Source organism: Ooceraea biroi, chromosome 10 (genome assembly GCF_003672135.1).
Source record: "Ooceraea biroi isolate clonal line C1 chromosome 10, Obir_v5.4, whole genome shotgun sequence".
Lineage (NCBI taxonomy): Eukaryota > Metazoa > Arthropoda > Insecta > Hymenoptera > Formicidae > Ooceraea > Ooceraea biroi.
The window spans coordinates 7,482,858-7,507,064 of NC_039515.1; the positions used below are offsets into that span (position 1 = coordinate 7,482,858).

General features: G+C 39.0%; 1 protein-coding gene and 1 pseudogene across 3 annotated transcripts in view; one reads left to right on the top strand and one right to left on the bottom strand.

The window, feature by feature from the left end:
• The window catches only part of LOC105283753 (matrix metalloproteinase-2), a 243,452-nt gene that overhangs the window by 79,379 nt on the left and 139,866 nt on the right, over nt 1-24,207 (top strand). For all 3 annotated transcript variants that reach the window (XM_011346782.3, XM_011346781.2, XM_020033093.2), the window contains 2 exons: nt 16,684-16,785; nt 18,037-18,206. In XM_011346782.3, coding sequence (XP_011345084.1) covers nt 16,684-16,785; nt 18,037-18,206 — 272 coding nt within the window. The remainder of the gene's footprint in view (nt 1-16,683; nt 16,786-18,036; nt 18,207-24,207) is intronic.
• LOC113562833 lies at nt 8,848-9,866 on the bottom strand (annotated as a pseudogene).

A 24,207-nucleotide genomic window follows, 5' to 3' on the forward strand; every position in this document is an offset into this window, starting at 1 on the left:
TTATTATCTTCAACAAGCCGCGCTCTCGGCAAATATTTTGGAAGCACTCCCAGCTCGTGCGAGCGAGCATCTGTTCGACAGACGGCGGCAGAAGAACGGTCACGTTATAACTTGGGGCTAGTTTTAATTTTGTGGTAATGTCTGCCATGTAACGCCCGGTGTACGGTCAGTTTGTCGCGATGCGGAAACAATGTAAATTCGCAAGGTAAAAGATGTCAACGAGTGCGACGGTGATAACGTATGAATGCTTGCACGCACATGTTATCAATTACTAACGAGACGCTAAAAATAGCAAAGAAACCGAGGAAAAATTAAAAGTATAAAGAAGAATAGAAACAATTTTCACGCGAATAAAAATATATAATTTATTGAGCTGAGAAATAGAATTTAAATATAATTCGCATATCTCAATATGTATCTATAATTTAATATAATTAAACATATAATTTTAATAAAGAAATAATTCAATTAAACGAGTAAAAATTAAACGAAATGTTTCATTTGCACAAAGATATAATTGTGACAATTGCTGACTCAAATAATTATATATAATTCTTATTACAATTTTACAGAATATATAATAATTGTAATATAAAATCCCGTGCACTCGAATAATAAATAATTCTTTGTGTCGCAACCGCAAATGTACCAATGAATGTTTCGTGAGTGATTCTGTACAGCGTAAACGCGACGAGAGTTGGCCTTCGTGCGATTAGGTTTGTTGCTTTAGGATCGCGTTGCTGAAGGAACAACCGTTAGTCGACGGCTTTGAACCGCGGGCAGATGTTGCAGCCTAAACAGCGATGAATGTTTAGCCGCGTGTTTCGTTGCCGACTTTTTCCAACAGTGCTCCGACGTTGCTACAAACAATTTTTAACTTCAGTTAGACCCGCAATAGTTTCTCGTGCTAGTTGATTAAAATACGCCTTTCTGTTTTTCTTTTCTTTTCTTCTTTTTTTAAACATTCCGCACAAGTTGGATATCCGTGATGGATTTTTATGAGATTTGCAACGGTGAAATTTCAGTATAGGCGCGCGAAAAGCCCGGAACTACGATCGTTACGCGAGTCACGCGAGAGAATCGCCGCGGTGGCAGTGGAGAGAGCGAAGGGTTGATTGCCGCAAAACAGCCGGCACGATTAGCACGCTCCTTTTTTTTCCTCCTCAGTCATTGGGTTTTTTTATTCCCCTTGCGAATTTATTCCGCCCACGTTTTGTTTACCGTGCTTTCGGACCGCCGAATCGCTTGCGTAACCGGAAACGGATCACCGGCTACGCGATCGACAAACGGATATGGAAAAAGAGTGAGAAAGCTAGAAAGAGAGAGAAAGATAAATGGAGGGCCATGACCGAAATGCAAATTCGCTCACGTTACTCGTATAGAACTCCGTCGAATCGGAGTTGTCGTCGATTCTCGTTTGATTGGCTCGATTTTCATGTTAACCGTACACCTCGCAATCTGTATACCTTAAATTCACAGAAAAATTCAACACGATAAATTTATATAAACAGTGAAGTTACGCAGTACCGAAGAAAACATCGCTGTTTCGAGAGACTATTTTTCTTCAAAACATGAGAGTGAATTTCAGCAGTCCGATCGATACAATCAGCAACCGGCTCGGAAGGGGAGCTTTCTCTCTTCCGTGTTCGGTCTTCCGGTAAGAATAGAATTGAACGGAGCGACAACGACGACGGCGATCGAGAAGATTGTCGAGAACATCGGAGGGCGAACCGGAAATCGGGTCAACGAGGTCAAGTGGCCGGTCGGCCGGCCGATTGAATTGATCCTCGTAAAAAGATTGTAATATGCGAGCCGCGGCGACACCACAACGCGACGAAGAGATATTAGGGGTGTGATTTAGTTTTGAGGGTTTTTTTGCTCAAAAACGCATGTATTTAAATATCATAATGAATGAATACCTTACTCAAAATATTTTCCTTCCTTTTCTATAACTTTTTCCCATCTTTCTGGCAAGAGATGGATTCCACCACGATAAAATCACTCTTCTTTTTAGTTGATCCATTCGTCGACGAATTTTCGCACTTCTTCCAAATTATGAAAGTGTGTATCCTCTAAAGCGTGTTGCATCCACCGGAACAAATAATAATCGCATGGAGAATACGCGGGGTGCGGTGAGACTTGCCATTCAAGCTCTAATAGTGTTTGTTTCACTGATAACGCAACGTCAGGTCGAGCGTTGTCACGAAGAAGAATCACTTTCCGTCGTTTACTCGCAATTGGTGGTCGTTTTTGGTCCAATGCTTGCTTCAACTTGTACAATTGGTGTCGATAACGATCAGCCGTGACAGTCGTGCGGATTTAACGGCTCATAGTACACTATCCCACCAAATACAGAGCATTACTTTTGAACCGTGAATATTGCGTCTCGGAGTGGATGTTGATGGTTCGCCTGGATCCACCCATGATTTTCTGCGTTTCGGATTATCAAACTAGATCCACTTTTCATCCCCAGTAACAATCCGGGACAAAAGACTCTTCTTTTTTTGCCTGGCGATCAACGAAATGCAAATGTTCAACCGGTTCGCAATGGCACTTTCCGATAATTCATGTCGAACCCATTTCCCTTCTTTCTGAATTTTTCCCGTTTCATGTAAATGTTTGGTAACTGTTGTACGATCAACATTTAATGCTCTGGCAAGAGATGGATTCCACCACGATAAAATGACTCTTCTTTTCAGTTGATCCATTCGTCGACGAATTTTCGCGCTTCTTCCAAATTATGAAAGTGTGTGTATCCTCTAAAGCGTGTTGCATCCACCGGAACAAATAATAATCGCATGGAGAATACGCGGGGTGCGGTGAGACTTGCCATTCAAGCTCTAATAGTGTTTGTTTCACTGATAACGCAACGTCAGGTCGAGCGTTGTCACGAAGAAGAATCACTTTCCGTCGTTTACTCGCAATTGGTGGTCGTTTTTGGTCCAATGCTTGCTTCAACTTGTACAATTGGTGTCGATAACGATCAGCCGTGACAGTCTCGTGCGGATTTAACAGCTCATAGTACACTATCCCACCAAATACAGAGCATTACTTTTGAACCATGAATATTGCGTCTCGGAGTGGATGTTGATGGTTCGCCTGGATCCACCCATGATTTTCTGCGTTTCGGATTATCAAACTAGATCCACTTTTCATCCCCAGTAACAATCCGAGACAAAAGACTCTTCTTTTTTTGCCTGGCGATCAACGAAATGCAAATGTTCAACCGGTTCGCAATGGCACTTTCCGATAATTCATGTCGAACCCATTTCCCTTCTTTCTGAATTTTTCCCATTTCATGTAAATGTTTGGTAACTGTCGTACGATCAACATTTAATGCTCTGGCAAGTTCTGAAGTGGATTCTGTTGGATTTTCGTGCAATAATGCTTGCAAATCTGCATTTTCAAGCTTTCTTGGTTTTCCCGAGCGTTCTTTGTCCTTCACATCAGTATCACCACTTTTAAAGCGTCTAAACCAGTATTCACACGTCTTAATTGATGGGGCAGAATCACCATAAGTTTCCACAAGAATTCTATAACCGTCAGCCGCAGTTTTCTTTTGATTAAAAAACAAAAGCAACGCATGTCGAAATGCTGTTTCGGAAGTTGCATTTTTACGATGATATAAAAACGATTGCTATAATGCTACTAAATGTCATGGATAATGTCAAGACTGTAAGAAACAACAGTTATCGGAAACAGCTATTGGAACAAACTGACACTACAGCCATCTGTTGCAAAACCCTCAAAACTAAATCACACTCCTAATACGTTTGATGAGCCTTTCTCATTTGACGATGGTCAAAAGCTCTCGTTTCCCCTAGTTTCTCGGTTTTTCTCTTCATCTCTCTTTCCCGCTCGCTTTCTCCACATGTACGCAGATGCACTTTGCATTCGCTTGCTTGCCAAAGCGCAGTGCTTGTTAACTGGAGCACCCGACCGCAATGATATTGCGGCAGATCGCAACAACCTTGTCTCTCGGAATTGGGGCTCATTACAGCAACACGTCGCTTGTTCGCCCGCCACGGAACACACGCGTGATAGAATTTCAAGAGTCTCCGTGACCTCTCGGGGAGAATCTGGCTCTTAAGGTCCTGATGAATAAGTGCTCTAATAAATGAGCGTTGTCTGAGGAAATTTGAATGGAAGCACAAGGGGGATGTTTGTTATTTTGACCCTCCGCTGAATCTCATCAACAAAATGAAACGGGCTAAATTGACCGTGATACATCAAATGCGGCAAATTAGAATGGAAACAAGGGATGGTACGTGCGCAGGGATCGGGTAAGACATAATGTAAAATATAACAATGACTTCCAGAAGCGCGAAGCGCTCGTAATAAATTGAGAAAAATTACTTCATGGTAATTATGTACTTTAACGGACCCAGCCCCGATGAGGTCACCTTGACCTTGACATATGTTGTCAAGGTCACCCTCCTGAGTGACCTGGGTCCGTTAAAGTACATAATTACCTACTTCATAATTGTAAGCGACAAAGTAAACGTAACACGTGTAATCAATTAGGTAATCAAATGGACCACGCGAAATGGCCGAAATGTAGCCACATTAATATAATATAGTGTAGCTATATAAAATGTTCACGCCGATTTATTACGATTTTCTCCGCCGGTCGTGCGATTTTCTTGTAGAATTTTTCCGAAATTAGCTCGTGGCTAAATTTAGCGTGAAACCTCGATGTTCGATCGATATTAAGCGAGTTCATTATTTATGATTGAATTCCCCCGCGGTGAACTTGCACGCGCCATAAATTTTATTGTCCCGGGAACCTCGGAATTATCTTGCCGGAATTATCGATCCGTGTCGCGGCCAGCGCATTCTGCACGTTGTTTTTATTAGCGATTTCTTTTCGTCGACGTGCTCGTCCGCGGTTCCTTCATTAACCGCCCTCGCGCCATAAAACGCGACGCCGACCCCAGCGTCTTTATTACGTTCCTGAGACGTCGCCAGGATATATCGTAATCGTAAATATTCATAACAGCCAGCGAAAGATACTCGTTCACACGAAATTGTGTACTCGTTGCAAAATGTGTGTTGCTAAACGCGTCGGAATTAATAACGCGCGTAATATTGTCGACATCTCTGTTCCCTTTTGGACTTGTAACGCGCGTACGCACGATATGAGTATCAGTTAACACTGTTCTAGTTTAATCGGGCCTAATAACTGATATTGTAGGCAAAATTTGACGGAACGGGGACGCGATGCGATATGAATTATTATATTAATATTCACGATAATTCATGGAGAGGATACGCATTGAGCGTGCATTGTTATAGTTAATGTCAGAAACAATACGTCGCTAATCTTGATCGTAATTAGCCAACGTCAAAGAGACAGAATTGTTCTTCGACTATGAGAGATAAAAAGATTTTATTTTATCTCATTTATTTATCGTTAATTTTAAATCTTATTAGAGCTTGCTCAATATAATGTTCGACTTTGAGAAACAACAAAAAAATTATTCGACAGGTGGCACACGAGATGCACTGACTATATTTATTATAATATTTATCTACGAGATTTTTAATTATTCTAATTACGCAACAAAAGATCAACTAACGATGCGGAGCCCGCATCGTTGCATCATAACGCTATACGAACGCGATTAGCTCGGTGCGAGCGACATCAGAGGCGCTTCCGCCTCGGTAGTCTTTTCCGCCCCCGTTTTTCCGCTCGTGTGCTGCTCGTCGTTTGCCACTTCGTCGTTTACGGAAGCGCACGGACGTCGAAAGTCACGCCTCTCGCATACGAAGCGAAAACGTTGAAGAAACACTCGTGACGGTCCAACAACGTGACGCAAGCTCGCGCAAAACAGTGCACTCGCGCGTATTTCATGAGAAATGAAAAACAGTCGCCGGCTCCCGTAAACTGTATATTAATTGTGGAAATGTATCACGAATATATGTTGCATTCTCGATATACAGGGTGGCCCATTTTAATTTATACAGTCGATTTTTTAAAAAACTAAAAGAGATACGAAAAAATGTTTCAGACAGACATGTCACGATTTCGAGGGGGACATAAGATGATACCATTGGTTTGACCTTGAATAGTCGTTTGAAGGTCACGCGAAGATCACCTTCAATTTCTTAAATTGAAACCCCAACTTTTTATTGCAGATTCTTATTCTCCATCGAAAAGTAAGTAACTTTTGTCGGAAACATTTTTCCGAAAAATGTCATCTTATGTCCTTAAAATGTCCTCAAAACTCATCTTGAAGATCATTTTAGGGACATAAGATGACATTTTTCGGAAAAATGTTTCAGACAAAAGTTGCATGTTTTCTCGCGTAAAATCCGAATCCGTAATAAAAAATACCATGTCTCATTAAAAAAAAATTTCAGAATTCTAACTTCCGGTCTGAAATTTTTTTTAATGAGACATGGTATTTTTTATTACGGATTCGGATTTTACGCGAGAAAACATGCAACTTTTGTCTGAAACATTTTTCCGAAAAATGTCATCTTATGTCCCTAAAATGATCTTCAAGAGATGAGTTTTGAGGACATTTTAAGGACATAAGATGACATTTTTCGGAAAAATGTTTCAGACAAAAGTTACTTACTTTTCGATGGAGAATAAGAATCTGCAATAAAAAGTTGGGGTTTCAATTTAAGAAATTGAAGGTGATCTTCGCGTGACCTTCAAACGACTATTCAAGGTCAAACCAATGGTATCATCTTATGTCCCCCTCGAAATCGTGACATGTCTGTCTAAAACATTTTTTCGTATCTCTTTTAGTGTTTTAAAAAATCGACTGTATAAATTAAAATGGGCCACCCTGTATATGCAATCGATATATATATGCAATCCACTGCTTTTCCGTTTGCATTACACACGAAATACGCGTTTCTAAAGAAAAGTATTTTAAAGAATTTAAAGATTTCATCTTCACGTGTATGTGCGCACACACACACACACACACACAAAATGTGATAAATAATAATGGACATACCCCTTTGTTTAGCGTAAGTTTTAATTTATTTTAGGAATTTCTGTAGGTTGGAGCTATAAAATATTAATTAGAGAATACTGAGCGACAGATTGTATGCGAAATATTAACTGCAAATTTGTTGTTTTAATTTAAGCGCGGCGTTCTCTTTGTAACATGAACGTACGCCGAACGAATTTTAATATTAATATATTTATTATAATAACAAACATGTGTCTCCTCATAAATACTGAATGCATATAATATTAATTATCGAATATTTTTAACCGTCGCCAAGTGTATCAATAATGTAAATACAAATGTTTTAATTTAAATGGACAAATTCGGGTTGTCAATTTTAATATTTAACATTTTGCATAAAGCTTGATGCGTAGAGCGCATTGTTATTACGACTGTCGATAATTAATAAGCTCGGTGTAAATAATAACAATTCTCGGTAATTTTCGTTGTCCGACGTAATGTGATGCTTCGGAAATGTGACGCGTTTTCACCGTGTCAGTCATTTAAGAGTATCTTAAATGCGGAAGGCCGAACGAGATGAATGGTCGACCGACATCAAAGAGAGCGAATGCGTTCTCTTCCCTCTGCACACTCACGTGACTATGCGTGCACCCTGTCTTATGCAGACACAAAGGCGAGAGACTTTTCCTCCGAGAGGAGACTCGCCACGACGTAGACTCGACGTCGAGTATTGTGTTCCGCCAGCGTAAGCGAAGTAACTATCATACGTTCCTTGCGTGAAACAACCAAGAGAGAGAGAGAGAGAGAGAGAGAGAGAGAGAAATGAAGGGAAAGAGACTGGTTAGACAGAGAAAGAAACCTCGTTTCTCGGCAATCGTTTTTGCATTCCTTACCAGTCCATTATGGCTGCAGCCGCGGCAAGCTCTCCCGGGGTTATCGCACCTCACGACACATTGTCACACAGTGTCGCAATTATGTTGCGTTGCAATATTAGAGGGAACAACGTGTGCAATACGGTAATGACTGTTGGAGAACGTCGACACCGTTGATTCTAGGATCCTACCTCTTTGCAATCCGCGAGCTTGCACTCGCTGAACTTCAAGCTTGATTTTCTGAAATTTTTGAGGACCGCTTGCCAATCAATTTAATTAATTAGCGACGTTTACACTGTCGTAACTATATTACCTTCGGAATTAAAAACACTAATATCAGGTGTATGTAAAAGTTGGTCAGTTTTTGCTTTTTAGGTTTTCGCTTTTTAGATGCGAAATGTGCAATATAATTTAATTATCAATATCAATAATAACAATTGAAGAACATAATATAAAAATAATAACATCACAGTAACTGCTGAAAATGTCCACCTGCAGCCATGATACACGCCTCAACTCTCCTTTCCATTGATTGACGTACACGCTCAAAAATACCTGGAGTGTTACGTATTCTTTCACATCCATCTATTATGCGATTTCTGAGATCTTCTTCATTTTGAATAGGTGTAGCGTAAACTAAAGATTTAAGCTGTCCCCACAGAAAAAAATCTACTGGATTTAAGTCTGGGGATCTTGCAGGCCATAAATGGTCTTTGAGTACCTCGACCGATCCATCGATTGGCAAACTTCCTGTTCAAAAATTGACGAACTGCTAAGCTAAAGTGGGGTGGAGCGCCATTATGCATAAACCACATTCTATTTCTGAGCATGAGTGGAATATCTTCCAAAGGTAGCTCATCTTCAAGAAAATGTACATACGAAGCACCGTTAAGTCTCAAGGGAAGAAAGACAGGACCAATCAAAAAGTTTTTCATTTGTTTCATTTGCAATAACACAAACTGTTCTATTGGGTCATTAAGTATGAAACTTTACAAATAGAACATAAACTTTTGCATTTTTTGGCACATGGACATGATTTATTTTCAATCGAAGTATGCGCCCATGTTATCTACACACTTCTGCCATTTTAGTGGTAGTTGGTCTATGCCTCTACTATAGAAGCCAGGAGTACGGGAATCGATGAAGTCGCGGAAGGCTGTTTCGACTGCCTGTTGAGAATTGAACAATTTTCCCACCAACAAGTTGTCCAAATTCCGGAAGAAGTGATAGTCGGTAGGTGATAGATCTGGTGAATATGGTGGATAACGGAGAGTTTCCAATTCCAACTCCTGTAGCTTTGCCACGGTCAGTCGTGCAGTGTGCGGTCGAGCATTATCATGCAACAGGATTGGCATTGACCGATTGACCAATTTCGGTTGTTTAATAGCAAGTTGTTGCATCATTTCGTCCAGTTGCTTGCAATATACTTCAGCCGTTATCGATGTACCAGGTTTCATAAAGTTGTAGTAGATAACACCTGACCTGGACCACCAAACAGTCACCATAAGCTTCTTCTGTGTAACGTTGGGTTTCGCGTGATGTCTCGGTGGTTCATCAGCGTTCAACCACTGATGTGAGCGTTTACGATTGTCGTAGAGTATCCACTTTTCATCGCAGGTCACAATTCGATTAAAAAAAGATTCATTTTTGTGACGGGAAAGCAAAGAAGGGGAAGCCTCTAGACGTTGCGCCTGCTGCGCATCGGTCAATTCGTGCGGGACCCATTTGTCCAACTTCTTTATCTTACCAATTGCAGCTAAATGAACAATATGGTGGGTATGGAAACATTGAATATCGATGCCAATTCACGTGTACTTTGAGATGGATCGGACTCTACTACGGCTCTCAAGTGATCATTATCCACCTTCGTCTTTGGTCTTCCACGTGGCTCATTAGCGAGGCTGAAATCTCCATCTCTAAAGTTTTTGAACCAATTGCCCACCGTTGCTTTAGTAGTTGAACCTTCACCAAATACAGCGTTGATATTACGAGCTGTCTCCGACACTGTGGTTCCACGGCGGAACTCATATTCATAAATCACACGAATTTTGGACTTTTCCATAGTTCTATAAAAAAGAATCGACCAATAAAACTAATGAAGATATTTGAACAAACAAATATGACATTTGAAGAGCGAACATACATCTATCACACTAACCTAACCTGATACTGACGTCTGGCGCCAAATTTGAGATAACAAATGTTAAAGATGGCGCTTTTACATTTGTAAAGTTTCATACTTAATGACCCAATATAATAAACGAAAAGTGAACGAAAACAGTGATGTACTTTTTTTTGGAAAACAAAGCAGTTTAGGACATATGTTTATATGACCTTTTCTTCTTAAAATAAGCCAAGGAATATCCTCCTTAAGTTTGTCTACTTACTTAGGAAACACCCTGTATATAATAGTATCTTTAAAAATTCAGAATTAATCTTCTTCGATTTATAAGAGCGAAAAATAAGTTGAATCGCTTGCCAATTGCCCCTGGTTAATTACTAACGTCTTGATTGGAGTACTGAGTAATATCTCCCGTTTATCCCGAAGATTCCGATTCTTTTTCATCCGTATTGGAGATTGCGTGCTCTGACGTTCTTTGTGCATTGAGGGTCAACGATGATCTAAGCGTTCTCCGTTTTTCTTGCTTGCCTAGGAAAGAAACTCTTCTTTCTTCTGTCGACGTTATCGGCAACCGTGACCGAGTTTCTTCATCGCGCGACTTTTCCTCTCGCAACTCGATAAGTGCAGCGACATAGTGCAACAAACGCGACGACCTTGCCCTTTTGCTCGCCACCCCGAGCACTCCGTGTCGCTTCAGGGTTCACTGGTGGTCTCCGATAACTATTCCTGGGATCCACGGAACGGGCTTTATGTCTTCGTGAATTCAGCTTCGCGACTTGCTGTTTTACGATTACCATGATCTCATCGCAATGGTAATGCAACATTATCATTACTTTGTCTTCCGCTCGGAAAAACACGAGCAAAACCAACGGAAATGTGAGGAATTTCAGATTATTTAATTAATTCTTTAATAAAATGAATACGGCTGCTAATAAAATGAATTTTTGCTCGCGTTTTTCCGAGTAAAAACAAAGTAATGATAACGTTTCATTAATTTGTACGTTTCGTATTCACATACAATTTATACCTTAACTAGTACAACACAGGCGCGCGCTATTTCATTTTTCAATATTAATAATGTTTTCGAATAATAATATTCATCTATTATTTATTATATGCACAATTATTACACTTTACCAAATTGTTAACCTCCACACGAAGACATTTAACACGGATTTTTAAGAGTGGATTTGGCATATTGCGAAGAGTTTTCGACGATTGAAAATCCTTTAAATTTATGCCCGGTTTCTTCATACTTCTCAATAGCTATCTTCCAGATAACTAAAAATTTCCTTTCTTCATTGAAACCTCTGATTACGTATTTAACGGATAGCTATTCTTTATACTACTCACTTTCGACACAAAGTGTCTAGAATGTTATTATAAATTACCATATTCTCAGGTTAAAAAGGTGAAGAAAACTGATTCTACGAGATACCTTTTGGATAAAGTTATCGAGAGGTGAAGAAATTGGGCCTTAGAAATGAAAAAGTTCTAGCTATTAAAATTTTTTCTTTTTCCGAGGAGTTCTGAGTTGTTGATATCATTATTTTTTATATTGCCTAGAGTTCTCGACTATTGAAAATCCTTTAAATACACAAATGAAAAAGTTTTAGCTATATAAATTTTTTCTTTTTCCGAGGAGTTCTGGGGTATCTATATTATTATTTGGGATATTGCCTAGAGTTCTCGACTATTGAAAATCCTTTAAATACACAAATGAAAAAGTTTTAGCTATATAAATTTTTTCTTTTTCCGAGGAGTTCTGGGGTATTTATATTGTTATTTGGCATATTGCCTAGAGTTCTCGATGATTTAAAATTCGTTAAAACAATAAATAAAAAAGTTCTAGCCATTAAAATTTTTTTCTTTTTCCGAGGAGTTCTGGGATATTTATATTGTTATTTGGCATATTGCCTAGAGTTCTCGATGATTTAAAATTCGTTAAAACAATAAATAAAAAAGTTCTAGCCATTAAAATTTTTTTCTTTTTCCGAGGAGTTCTGGGATATTTATATTGTTACCAGTACAACACAGGCGCGCGCTATTTTAGTTTTCAATATTAATAATGTTTTCGAATAATAATATTCATCTATTATTTATTATATGCACAATTATCACACTCAACCAAAGTGTTAACCTCCACGCGAAGACAGCCGCGCGATGGTAATCTAAACTGAACATAACGCACAACGCGAATCGAGATAACCAATCAGCGTCGCGAAAAAGAAGAAACAATGATTTCGATTGATTTAACACGGCTTTTTTCAGAGTGGAATTTTTATTTCTACAGCATGTAATCGAATATCCAATATCTCATTGTTATCCCATTTTCCAATATTTTTCATTTACATTTATTTTTCGGTTTTTCATTTCCTATCTTTAGCTTTCACAGGCAAGTCATTTTGCGTGCAATTGTAAGAAAATCAGTTCCGAATTATGAAGAAGATTCAGCATCATTCCTCGCGTTACGATACGCATTTACGATACGCGTACCAGAAGCGCGTTCAAGCCGGGCCAAACAGGACTAGAAGCGGAGGGCAGTCACCGAAAATATCTCTTTGTTCGAGACATTCCTCGATATAAATTATCCGCCTTAAATGGCGGCGCAAGCGGGCAGTGCGCGATGCAACCGGTTCTCCAAAGCAAAAGGGATCCGCGGGAGGAACACAATGCGGGAGAAATCTTGCGTGCTCGATGACCAAACACGGCCTAAGTCCGACGACCACCCCTCCGGGCCTCCCTGTCTGTGTCCCCCTTCGTGAACGACGCACGTGCGTGCTCGCGCGCTTTTACAGGCCGACTCGATGCGTATATGGCGAGACATGGTTGGTAAAGAACACGTAATGTACCGTAAAAGACGCTTTATGACTGCCGGTAGTCAGGATAGTCCCGTTTAAAGAGATAAACGTGAAACGAGGATAACTGGAGTAATAAAATGCGCCGACCTAATCGCTGATTTTTGTAGATGCCAGATCATTATTTTATTTGGTCATTGATAATTTGATCTTGGCAGTTAATGACAGAGATAATATCTAACTATTAAGCATTCGTAGAAATAATATACTTGAATAATATTTTCTTTCTTTATTTCCACATACATAGTACATATATTTTTTATATTTTAATATTCCTGCATCTTTTATATATTTTAGTATTTTGAAAGAAATATATTTTCTCTCTTGTTCTATAAATATACGATTATTTAAATATTTTTATAAAGATTTATTCTTTTCAGTTCTTGACATCTTCCTATATATATAAAATATATATAAAATGTCAAGAACTGAAAAGAATAAATCTTTATAAAAATATTTAAATAATCGTATATTTGTAGAACGAGAGAGAAAAAAAAATATATATATATATTCTGGAAATTGTTTAGCACCGTTTGTACGTGACTTTCTTAAACTATATTTATGTGGATTTGAGTTCCCTATTCACAGAAGTGAATTCTGGAGATGCTTGAATAAATAACAAATTACATTGACGTTTTCTTCCGGTAACGTTATCTGATTGTCCGACCCTTCTTGCTGTCGTTTGCCTCTAATCAATTCTCGATAAGATAATAACACGTAGATGGATCCAAAAAATGGAGGCCACGATAAGCGAAGGCAATAACTTTAGTGAAGCACATCTTTGCATTTCTCTCATAAGTCGGCGAAATAATGCTGACAAAAATCATTGCCACTGGTGACGTCAAAGCGCTAACGAAAATAACGCGTTTGAATTATAATAACTGAACATGAAATTAATTAATCTTATTATAATTTTATTAAAAATATAGATCCCTTAAACAATATTTTGTCCATATCTCTTTCTATGAACAATTTTTATTTTGTAAATTTTTATGCTTACCAAGTTACATTTAAAAACAGCATTTTTCTTTGAAGATGCTTGCGGGATTTTCAGTATTACATCAGAATATGATATCAGAGCGTATCATAAAAAATATTTCACCATGTGATTTTTTCACCCACATGCTCCCGTATCACTTTCAAACGTCAAACAGTAAATATCGTCATTTATACGTGCGAATAGTAATGCATGTTTTGAAGGACAGAGAATTGAAACCTTTGAAAGAGAGATGCAGATTGGATGGAGTGGGCGAGATCGAACATCAATCGTCGTAATGACGTTCCAACGATCTCAAAGACCCTTTTGTTGAGAGCATCGGAGGTTTGCTTTCGATTCGTTCATGCTCGAAGGGACACGCGCGAATGAGCGAAATTACTCGCGTCGTTTGCACTCAACGTCGTTTTTCGTAGATCGGGATCGTCTCGATGAAATTGACTTGCGACGAATTTCGGATGCTGGGCACTCAAAACTCCGGAATCTCGCTCGTTATTATCACAGCTGAATCTTGAAGAGATATTCCATCGTCTAAATGATAATATTACGAAAAAGATAACCGTTTGGTTATCGACTGTCATCGATTTTATTGAAATTAAAGAAATACTGTATAAACGAACGTTTGATCAAATAATCAAATCGGCTAAATTATTTCGAGATTACTTCCTACTTGTCGTTTGATCATGATGCTAAAAATCTCGCAAAGGAAAAAGAAGAAAAATACCACTTTTTGGAAGCAACTCCCCACGAAACACTTACAATTGGTACATTTACCGAAAAAAATCTATAGACGAAATTCGCTCACTTGGAATAGTCGCCCTTTCTTCTCTTCTCGTCTCCGTTCTGTCTCCAGCGAAAGTCGCAGAACACAACGCGCGAGAGCATTCTTTTATTTCCCAGCGCGAAATCGGAATTCGTTCCCGCGGCGAGCACGAGGCTCCCTTCGAGCGGTTCCTCGGGAACCCCTAAAGATAGCGATACCCCGCCATGTCGGCTAACAAACTCTTTTGCGACCGTTTCGTCATCCCGAGAGACGCCTTCCGCGAAATTCACGGCGGTTTTAGTACGCTGACGATCCGCGAAATTACATTGACACCGAAACTGGCTTATCAGTTTACTTTGCATATTTTTGCAACATTATACTCGAAATTATTATTTCAAGATTACGAGAAAATATTATTTAGATTAGAATTAATCGAGTTATTCACAACTGCGGATTTGTGATCCAGTTATGTGTATAGAAAAATTATTTTCCCTGACAAGTCTTTCTGATAAGCCATTTTTCTACACGATATACGGTATTATTTATGTTATTAAATAATTTAGTCAAACAATAATTTAGCTCGTCCTAATTAATTCCTCAGGCCGACCACGTAAACGCCCACGCGCGTCCCGCATACGTTCCGCATGTAAGCAGGATATTTATGCATAATATTATCCGCATTTACGTTTTGCGTGAATACCATAATATAAGCTTTGTAAACTATATGCAACTATACTCTCTCCCGATTCTATGGCGTGTAATTTGCCATTTACGGCCACGCACGTAACGATCTAGAAAGAATGTTGAATGCTGCAAATGACTAGCTGCGTGGTAGCGTGGCTTGACACGAGAGAATAACCGTTTACGTCTCGCGAGTTTCCGTTGATTTATGATCTTTCACCTCTTTATCGGACCTCGTGCATTCTCTTCTAAAGCTAAAAAAGCTATATCCGCAATCTCCACATTATTCTTTCCGCGAAACAAATCGACAAAGTTGCGAGTTAGTTCCCAGAAGGCTGGAAGCACGGTATTCATCGGATTTTCATTTGCCAGTTGATTAATCGGCAAGAAAATTTTTTGCACTAACGAGTAACGTTCAAGAACACTTCCTGTTAACTGCTTCAGTCGATAAAAACCAATATTATTGAACGCGAAATTTAAAAAATTCAGAAATTTGAAATTAAGAGTTGAGCGTTAATATTAAGATGTTACTCTTATTATCCAATCAACCTGTAATATTTATTTACGTCAATGTATCTTTATCGGGCTGCATTTCGTGAAAATACTTTGGAGAATGTCTCGCGTTCCGTGAGATATCGTGTTAAATTTTTTTCCAACGCCGCTGTTTTTAGCCGATATGTTATATAGACGAATCGATAGGTAAGCGCAAATAAACGTATTTGTCTACGTGCATTCCGATATTACACTGTGCGCGCGGGCTTTATTCTCGTTACGATAACGAACTCGTGTAGCGAAATGGTTTTTCGTTCTGGCTCACCTTTCGTGCTCATTAGAAGCGTGAAAAAAGGAAGAGTAAATTTTGCTGCGGTACCTATCGGCTTTGCGATTCAATAAATCATCCTGCTAGCCAACGAGTCAATTGCGCGAGAGAAAGCGAGGGAGAGGGGGAGGGAGTTATCGTACCGTGATAATCGCTGCATGCACGATCTGATATTGCATACTTGCTCAACTATTTCTCATTAGGGCCGGTTAGACCAATCACGGTGCGATATGTATAAAGTAATAGCGAGTCGCACGTCGGCACGAGAACGTAAGGTGGTTGCAAACTCGCGAATATGTTCCTTATCTCACGATAACATCTCTCAATTTGCAGTACATTTTGATAATGAATTAGCGACGTATAAGATTCAGAGTTCTTGGATCTGCGCGAAATGATAGTCTTGTTTCGCAGTTTCTTGGCAATACGTTTTCTGCTTTCGTTCAGTAATATATAAATATTGTGCAAAAATAACTTTAGTTTAGAATAAAAACTATGTTTGTTTTTGTAACATTATTTTTAATATATGTTTTATTTTAATTACTGTGTAATTGTTCCTTTCTCTGCTTCTCTCTATTTATTATTATTATTGTTGATATAATTTTTAATTTTATGATATTAACTAATTTCTTTTTTTGTTACAGCAAAACTATCTCATGAAATTCGGCTACTTACCTCAGACAGGTTTCGAGACAGGAAATCTACGAACAGAGGACCAGCTCAGAGATGCAATAAAAGATTTGCAGGTGAATAAAATTTACAAAATACAGGGGAACAGAACATTTAAAAAAAAGTTAAATACTTTTTGAGAAATAATATTCTCAACTTTATTTTTTAAAAATATTTTCAAATTTTCTATTATTGTTGTTTTTGCATATACAATTAAAAGATTTTAATTACATAAACTTCATTTTTCAATTAATAAAATGCGTTTCAAATACCCACATCGATTCTTCTCGATATAATTTCCAACGATTCAACGATATTATTAAACATTTTCAATAGTAACTTGATTATTAGGATTGATAGGATATATTCTTAAACAAGATACGTGCACACGGTGCATTTGATGGAGTCAAGCAGATTTCTTTATTCCACGGGGATGCTATTATATTAACATTTATCTCGAAACGCGATCCAGTCGGTGAATGTTTGGTGGAAGCTGCCGTGTGCGAATCGATGGAAATCCGGTCGAGAGGAAATGGGAAAATGGGGCAAACGTCCTGAGGGGTTTCATTGAACGAAATGTCGACGAAAATATCTTCTCAATTCTCATGTAAATCTTCATCGAGCGAACGCGCGCGGCATTCTTACCGCGTTTTCGTCGCGAAGGGTTGCATTCTTAACCAATGTCTGGAGGAAGGAAGTAAACGAGTAAAGAAAGGAGGCGAGAGGTAAAGGTGGGAAGGGAATGGTCGATCGAAGAGATCAAATTCAAACGCAAAATGAAACGCAACGGAATGCCTCGGACATTCTAATCTCGAGTCCGGAGCTCTTTTGTTCATAAAATACATCTCGATGGTTTTATCAATATACACGTTTGTCAGATTTTGAACGGGTTTCTGGTCGAATTGCTTGAAACGTTCATCCGTGCGTTCGGAGAGGGAAAAACGGATCCTCGTTGATTGAAGGAACCAGTTATATTCCTGGAAAAAACTATTTAAACGATCTACTGCTGTGTTCGGACTCGTTTGTAACAGTGAGATACATAATGTTTCGGTTTTATCCTTTTACATTTCGATACCTTCGTGTATAACTAGTTTACGTTTTAAAATACGGTTTTTCGTGAAAAATTTTATACGATGATATTTGATTTCCTGTAGTCCTGCAAAAAAGAACAAAATTTACGTAGAAAACGAAGAGGGATTACCCCACATATCAAACTCGAATCGAAAATCTTTCATCTGTTACTTTTTTGTTTATTGCATAGGTTTTTAATTTAATTAAACTTTTCAACTTGCGATGCTTCTTTAAATTTAATTCTGTGCTCTTGTCAGAAATTCGGCGGTATCCCCGTGACAGGCGAGATCGATGAAGCGACAAAGAAGTTGATGAAGGCCAGAAGATGCGGATTACCGGACCAGCCGGATCCCAGATTCGCCAAGACGAGGCATAAACGTTTCACGATTCACGGACAGCAATGGCCGTATCGAAACCTCACCTGGAGGTAAGTACGCTTAAAAGTATCAGTAGCAGGTTGCTATAAATAGAACACGATATGAACGAAGTAAATCGAGCAACGAAGCTCGAGAAAAACGCCCAAGAAATCCCACAAAACTTCGCTTCTTTCTAATCATTTTTAAGCTTCTTTTAAAAACAATAGTTGATTCTAATAAAAATTGTAGATATTTGCATATTCTTCGTAAGATGAAGAAACACGCTATAATATATTCTGCGTTTCGCCTTTTCAAAAGTACTTTACAATTCACAGCCGAGGAACTTTAATAAAGATCTGAATGTTCATCGCGAAACATTTTCTTCTTCATTGTTTCCGAGAAAATTGCAGACAAAGCCCTATGCACCAGAAAATATTCATTCCGTGAATCGGACTTATTTTTCCACGAGGCATCATCGCGCGTCCTTGTACCTTGCAGATTTATCTGCGGTCGAATTTCATTAGCCAAGAATTCGTACAGTTTCGGCGACGAGGACGCGCCCGAGAATGAAACGTAAATCACGTATGCAAATCGCGACGCGTTTTTCGCGACGACGACTCGCGGACGGAATTATCGCGAGGCGGTGCAAGTGACGGTGATAATATCCAATAATATCTGTCGAGACGATGATAACTCATCCGTGGGTACCTGTTGGTCCGAGTCAGTCCAAGCAGGATGTCTGGCCCCTTAATTGCGAGTTTCCTCGACGTATCCGAGGCCTCGCCCCGCCGTTTCACCAACTCGCCTCGGAAATGCCATTGACATTGTTGGTCTCCGGCCAACTGGCGAATCTCCTCCGACTCGTCGTGGATTGCAGAACGATGAAAACACTGTGCGAGTTTTCCTGAGAAAATTCGGAGAGCTCCGTTGCTCGCTAATGCACGTTTACACACTTCGCTATCGAAACGTACTTTTAATTTTAATTTTCGAGCCTTGATGAAGCTCGTATCACTTTTTCTCGTAATATTTGTACTTTTGCTTACTTTATAATACTTCATAATTTTTTTCCTTTCTCTTTCTCTCTAACTGCAATTCGTTTTGCATCTAAAGTGAAATACATATTTCCTGTTGAACGATTGAAGAAGTATATGATGTATTGGTAAAATATTATAATATATTATATATATATATACGTACGCAATTCACGTTAGCGAATATAAAATTGCCAATATTTCGAAATTTAAATTAAACTGAATTGTATAATGTATGTTTTATGCGATATCGCGGCCGAAAAATATAAAACAAGCATAAATGTCGATATTGTAATATTTATTTATCGATATTGTAATAATTACACATGTCCGTTGATCTAGATTGGATACAATAATTGAGTTGCGTTAGTCAATTATTTTTAATTGTTTTATTTGATTGGAAAAGTTAGTTGTTTTTAATAATCAAGAGCGTGTTAAATACCAGCGGTAAAGCAGGTCTCTCGCGTTACATGATGCCGGTACCACAGGGAGCTTCTAAAGCCCTCCCGCTGATACAGAGAATAGCTGCAATATCGGCTCCATTCTGATGCATCATGTGGCACCCTCTAGCAAGTAAACGGTAGATGCAATTTTATTGATTTATAATTAAATCGCGTTATTTAAAAAATATTAAATTGGTAATTTAGGTTCGATATAATTGTTTTCACTGGAATAATTATCATATTACATGTATTGTGTCTGCAACGTTCTCCCTTTATTTTTATGCAAATCTGCTTTTTGTCGGTAGGAATAATATTAATACTTTCATCTACTAATTTAAAAATGCTTTTGTCTCATAACTTATTTTTTCAAATGCCTGCTGTCGTTGAATACTTTCTGTCAGTAATTATTGCTCCGAGATGCATCGCAATAATCTAGAAAGGCTCATTTTTTATTCAGTTTTAATTTATAATACCTGCACGTTCGAATCACATTTATATATCAAACGTTTTTATCTCCAGTGATTATTATATTTATATTTATTACTGTTTTTCGCGCGGAATATACATTACTCGTTTCATTTTCACTTAATGTTTTAGATATCTTAATGTCCATTAATGTATATTTTGCAAGTGACATGCGAGCAACCAATAAATAAAACAAATTTATTTCAGAGCGCATCCGATGAGAGTTACCGATTACTTGTCTCTCAAATAATCTGCGATCCGCAATACGTGTTTCAGCTCGAAACGCATCTATCGTGATCATCGTGATCGTGATGACGCGGTACTTTGACGGCTGGTAATAATAATTGTGCGCGCGCTAATTAGCACAGGCTTGCATTCGTCGCGTTAATTAGATGGCCGTAACGAGCCGGGCCTTCCAGTGCCGGCAGACAGGACCGCCGTGACAAAAAATCCCGTAATTTTCACCCCTTTTCCTCCTCTCCCGCCCCTCTCGCCGGGGAAAAATTCATGGATCGTGATGCGTTGCCCGGAACAAGCCGAATCAAAGTACGTCGACGGTGTGGATTGGACAGGTGCAGTGATTAACTTCGTTATCCAGTTATCGCGCTTTGACTCCCGCGCGAATCCCGTGAATTCTGCGAAAGACCTGAACATCCGGCCCTTTGTGTACATTCCGATCGGCAAATTTAGCGGATTTTCGCGCGCGCTGTGCGAAACCTCTCCCCTTCGGTTCGTTTGCCTTTCTAACTTGGATGGGCTCTATTTGTTCCCCTCAGTGTGCGCGCACCGTGTCAAAGAAAAATACGGGTTCTCTGTTACCGAAAGAGGGACCCGACGAGATTCGCGCGCGTTCGATCGGGCCAGTTAAAAGCGCAATTTCGCACAAACGATTTGTATCCTCTTTTAAGAAAGAAAAATGTTTCGATAAATGCCAAGGAATAAATCTGCGTTTTTCTATATACAAATATCATTTCTCAAAATTGATATCAATTTATCTTGAAAACAAACCTGTGTCCCTAAAAAAATAAAATTGGCATGCACGTTTTTCCACGTTCTCTCTGAAAGACTGCAATCCGCGTGAGAGATACAGATTTTTACCGGTCGAAATTGTATTTCTGTAATTTGCGGCATCAAATGCGGCGCGGCTTTAAATGCGGAAGAAATTGGGGTAGAGACGAGGGTGCGACTTAATGGCGAGTAGTGGGGTGAGAAATTAGCAGCGACAGTACTTCCGCTAATTTTCTCCGACGGTCCTGTAGCTGGCAACTCGGAATTAGCTTCGTCTCGAAGCTCGGAATGTGCATTTCGTAGTCCTGAACTATCGATCTTTTTTAACGTAGAAAATATAATTTAAAAACTGCCATTAAAAAGATTTGAATAATATTATACAATTAACATTGCTTCAGGTTTCGATATTTCAGTCAAACATTATTTCCAAACGTCAGAAAGTTTCTATCTTTCAACAGTTTACGGAAATACGGAACATTTTATATTGCAACGAGCATTCTCAAGATCGGTAGCTGATAGTATCGAGTATATTTACGAGCACCTTGTATACCGCATCGCCGCGATATCGATGCTGTTGCGATACGAGAATTTGTGTTTGATTTGCTCGGAGAGAGATTGCCAGCTTGGCGTATTGGCTTAAGGTCCGTCACTATGTTTACGAGACAGCTGAACATTTCTACGGTCGACTGCATGATCCGCGGAAGGACGATAGGATTTGCAGTCGTCTCTCGCGACGGTTTATGTAGCCCAGCCGAGCTTTGAGCAAGGCAGGGCAAGGATGGATTCCAAAGGCTATGAAAGTCTGCGCGAAGCTGATCCATTGTGTTTGTCTTTGAGAGTTTAGCAAGGGGGTAGGTAGTATACCGTTGCGTTTTCCGTACGCGGCAAAACGCGTTTTCGCCATGGTATATCAAAAGCTTTGATAGTGTTGGAGCGGGCATTCCGGATGAAGGAGAATACGGAAGCATCATTGATTTTACTCCATGAAATACGTAGAGGAAAGTCCCCATTATGAGATACCATATCGATTTTGCCGAATGTAAGGAAATCTATAGGCAGAATTTTAAAATGTAATACGTTACCTTGAAGGGAATTTAATAAGCTTTAGGTTGGTGAAATGAAAAATCTAATTTAAATATTATTTTTTCTGAAAATTAAAAAAATTTGAAAAAAAAGCTTTACGCAGGATCGAGAAAGTGTGCTCCTAATATAAGATACCTCGAGAAATCGGTGTTAAAAGTGCAAAATACATCAGTATTGCAATTAAAATCTTTATTAGATAGTTTTATAAAACTACTGCTGCCACAGCCTTCTCCAAATCTTCACGATTCCACTGTCGACGCTTCCTCGTATCTCTAACCTCCATAGTCAGATTCTATAAAAATTAAATACACAAAAATTCGTAATATAAATTCGTATTAACTTTTCTTTAACCTTAAGTAGTATTTTCTTTCTTTTTATTACACTACATAATCTTCATATTCGAGCAATAATGATCTCATATTAAGAGTACCCTGAATATCTCATTATACGAGCCACGCGCCTAGCGGTTCCGCGATCATGAAATCTAACTTCTACAATTAAGCAATTCAACAAATCGCGTATTTTCCTGTTACTACGATTCTACTCTATCATTGCATACTGAATTCATTGCCAACCATTTCCTTATTATATAATAAACAAGGTTTCAAGACTTACCTCAAGTTCCTTTGACATGTTCACAATTTCACAAATCTTTTCTTGCAAAGGCTAAACGCAATAACGAACAATGAATTTTTCACTAAATACATTTTACACCAAGAGTAATAAGTTCATGGTGGAACTAACAGATGGTCACTAGTTTAGCAGAAACCCCATTATCTCATATGAGGAGCATATCTCATAATAGGGGATTCTCCTCTATATTCGCGTACATGACAAGCGGAAACTTTTGGTATGTATTGTATATATACATACAGAAAAAATTTGTTTATAAAATACACATTCTTCACGGTCGCGTTACTTGTATTAGTTTCGAATAATATTCTGAAAACCGCATTAAATATTTAAATTTGCTGCTCGAAAAAAGCAGGTAATTTCGACTGCTGCCCTTTATATACTAGTGAGCGGTGCGGAATAATTAGAGCGACGCCATTAACGTTGCGGTACAGTAAAAATACTTAAAAGCCATAAATAAACACTTTCGCGGTAGCGGCGGCGGCCATAAACGAAGCTCGCGAATTATTCAGGCGGACTCGTTCGCCAATTTTTCGTGGCCAGAAGCGTGGCCGAAATAGCGACGCAGAAAAGAAATTGTATCGACGTACGCGGGCGTCATTTGTTCCCCGAGCAACTTGCGAAAAGGTCAAAGAAGATTGGCCCGATTTTCCCTCATCTTCTCTGTTTCCTCGTCTCGCGCGACTCCCTCTTTCTCGATTTAGCTTACTTCCATATCGATTTTGCCAAACTTCAAAGTCGGGCGCACGAAAGAAAATGAAATGATGTCATCTACTTGGTCCTCGCAGAAATTCCGCTCGCGATGTCCTTCGTCCAGCGAGCGAAAGCAACGAAGTTGGCGAGGAACCCGATACTTCTTGGCGAGTGTCCTTGCAAATATTTTATAATACTAAATTTTGTACAACGCGGTGTTTAGGACATCACGGAAGACGGAAGAAAAATTACTGGATCTTTTCTCTTACTCTATAATCGCGGAAAATATCGAATTATATTCATTGCAAAAAGTTTGGAATCTTATGCTTGACCGGCTAGAACACTCTCGTTGCTGCAAAGATATATTGTTTCACTCTTTTACTTCATCGAAGCTCATTAAAGCGTCTTTTGCGCCAAGATCGCTATACTATCTCACGTTGTGATGAAAATTCTTAAGCGAAAGATTTTGATAAAGTGCTTAACAACGGCATTGTTCGCGTGAGATATTATACGCGTTGCATCGAAATGGCAGCTTGTTTTGTCTGCTACGAGTGTAACATTTTCCCGGGTTTTCCACGGGGCGAAATTCGTCAGCCAATCGTAAGATTTTCCATGAGCGCATCTCTGGTGCACGAGGAAAGGCGAGAAAGAGAAAGAATTGAGAGTACAAATTGAATCGAGAATACATGCACGAGAATTTTCGCGAATGGTATTCT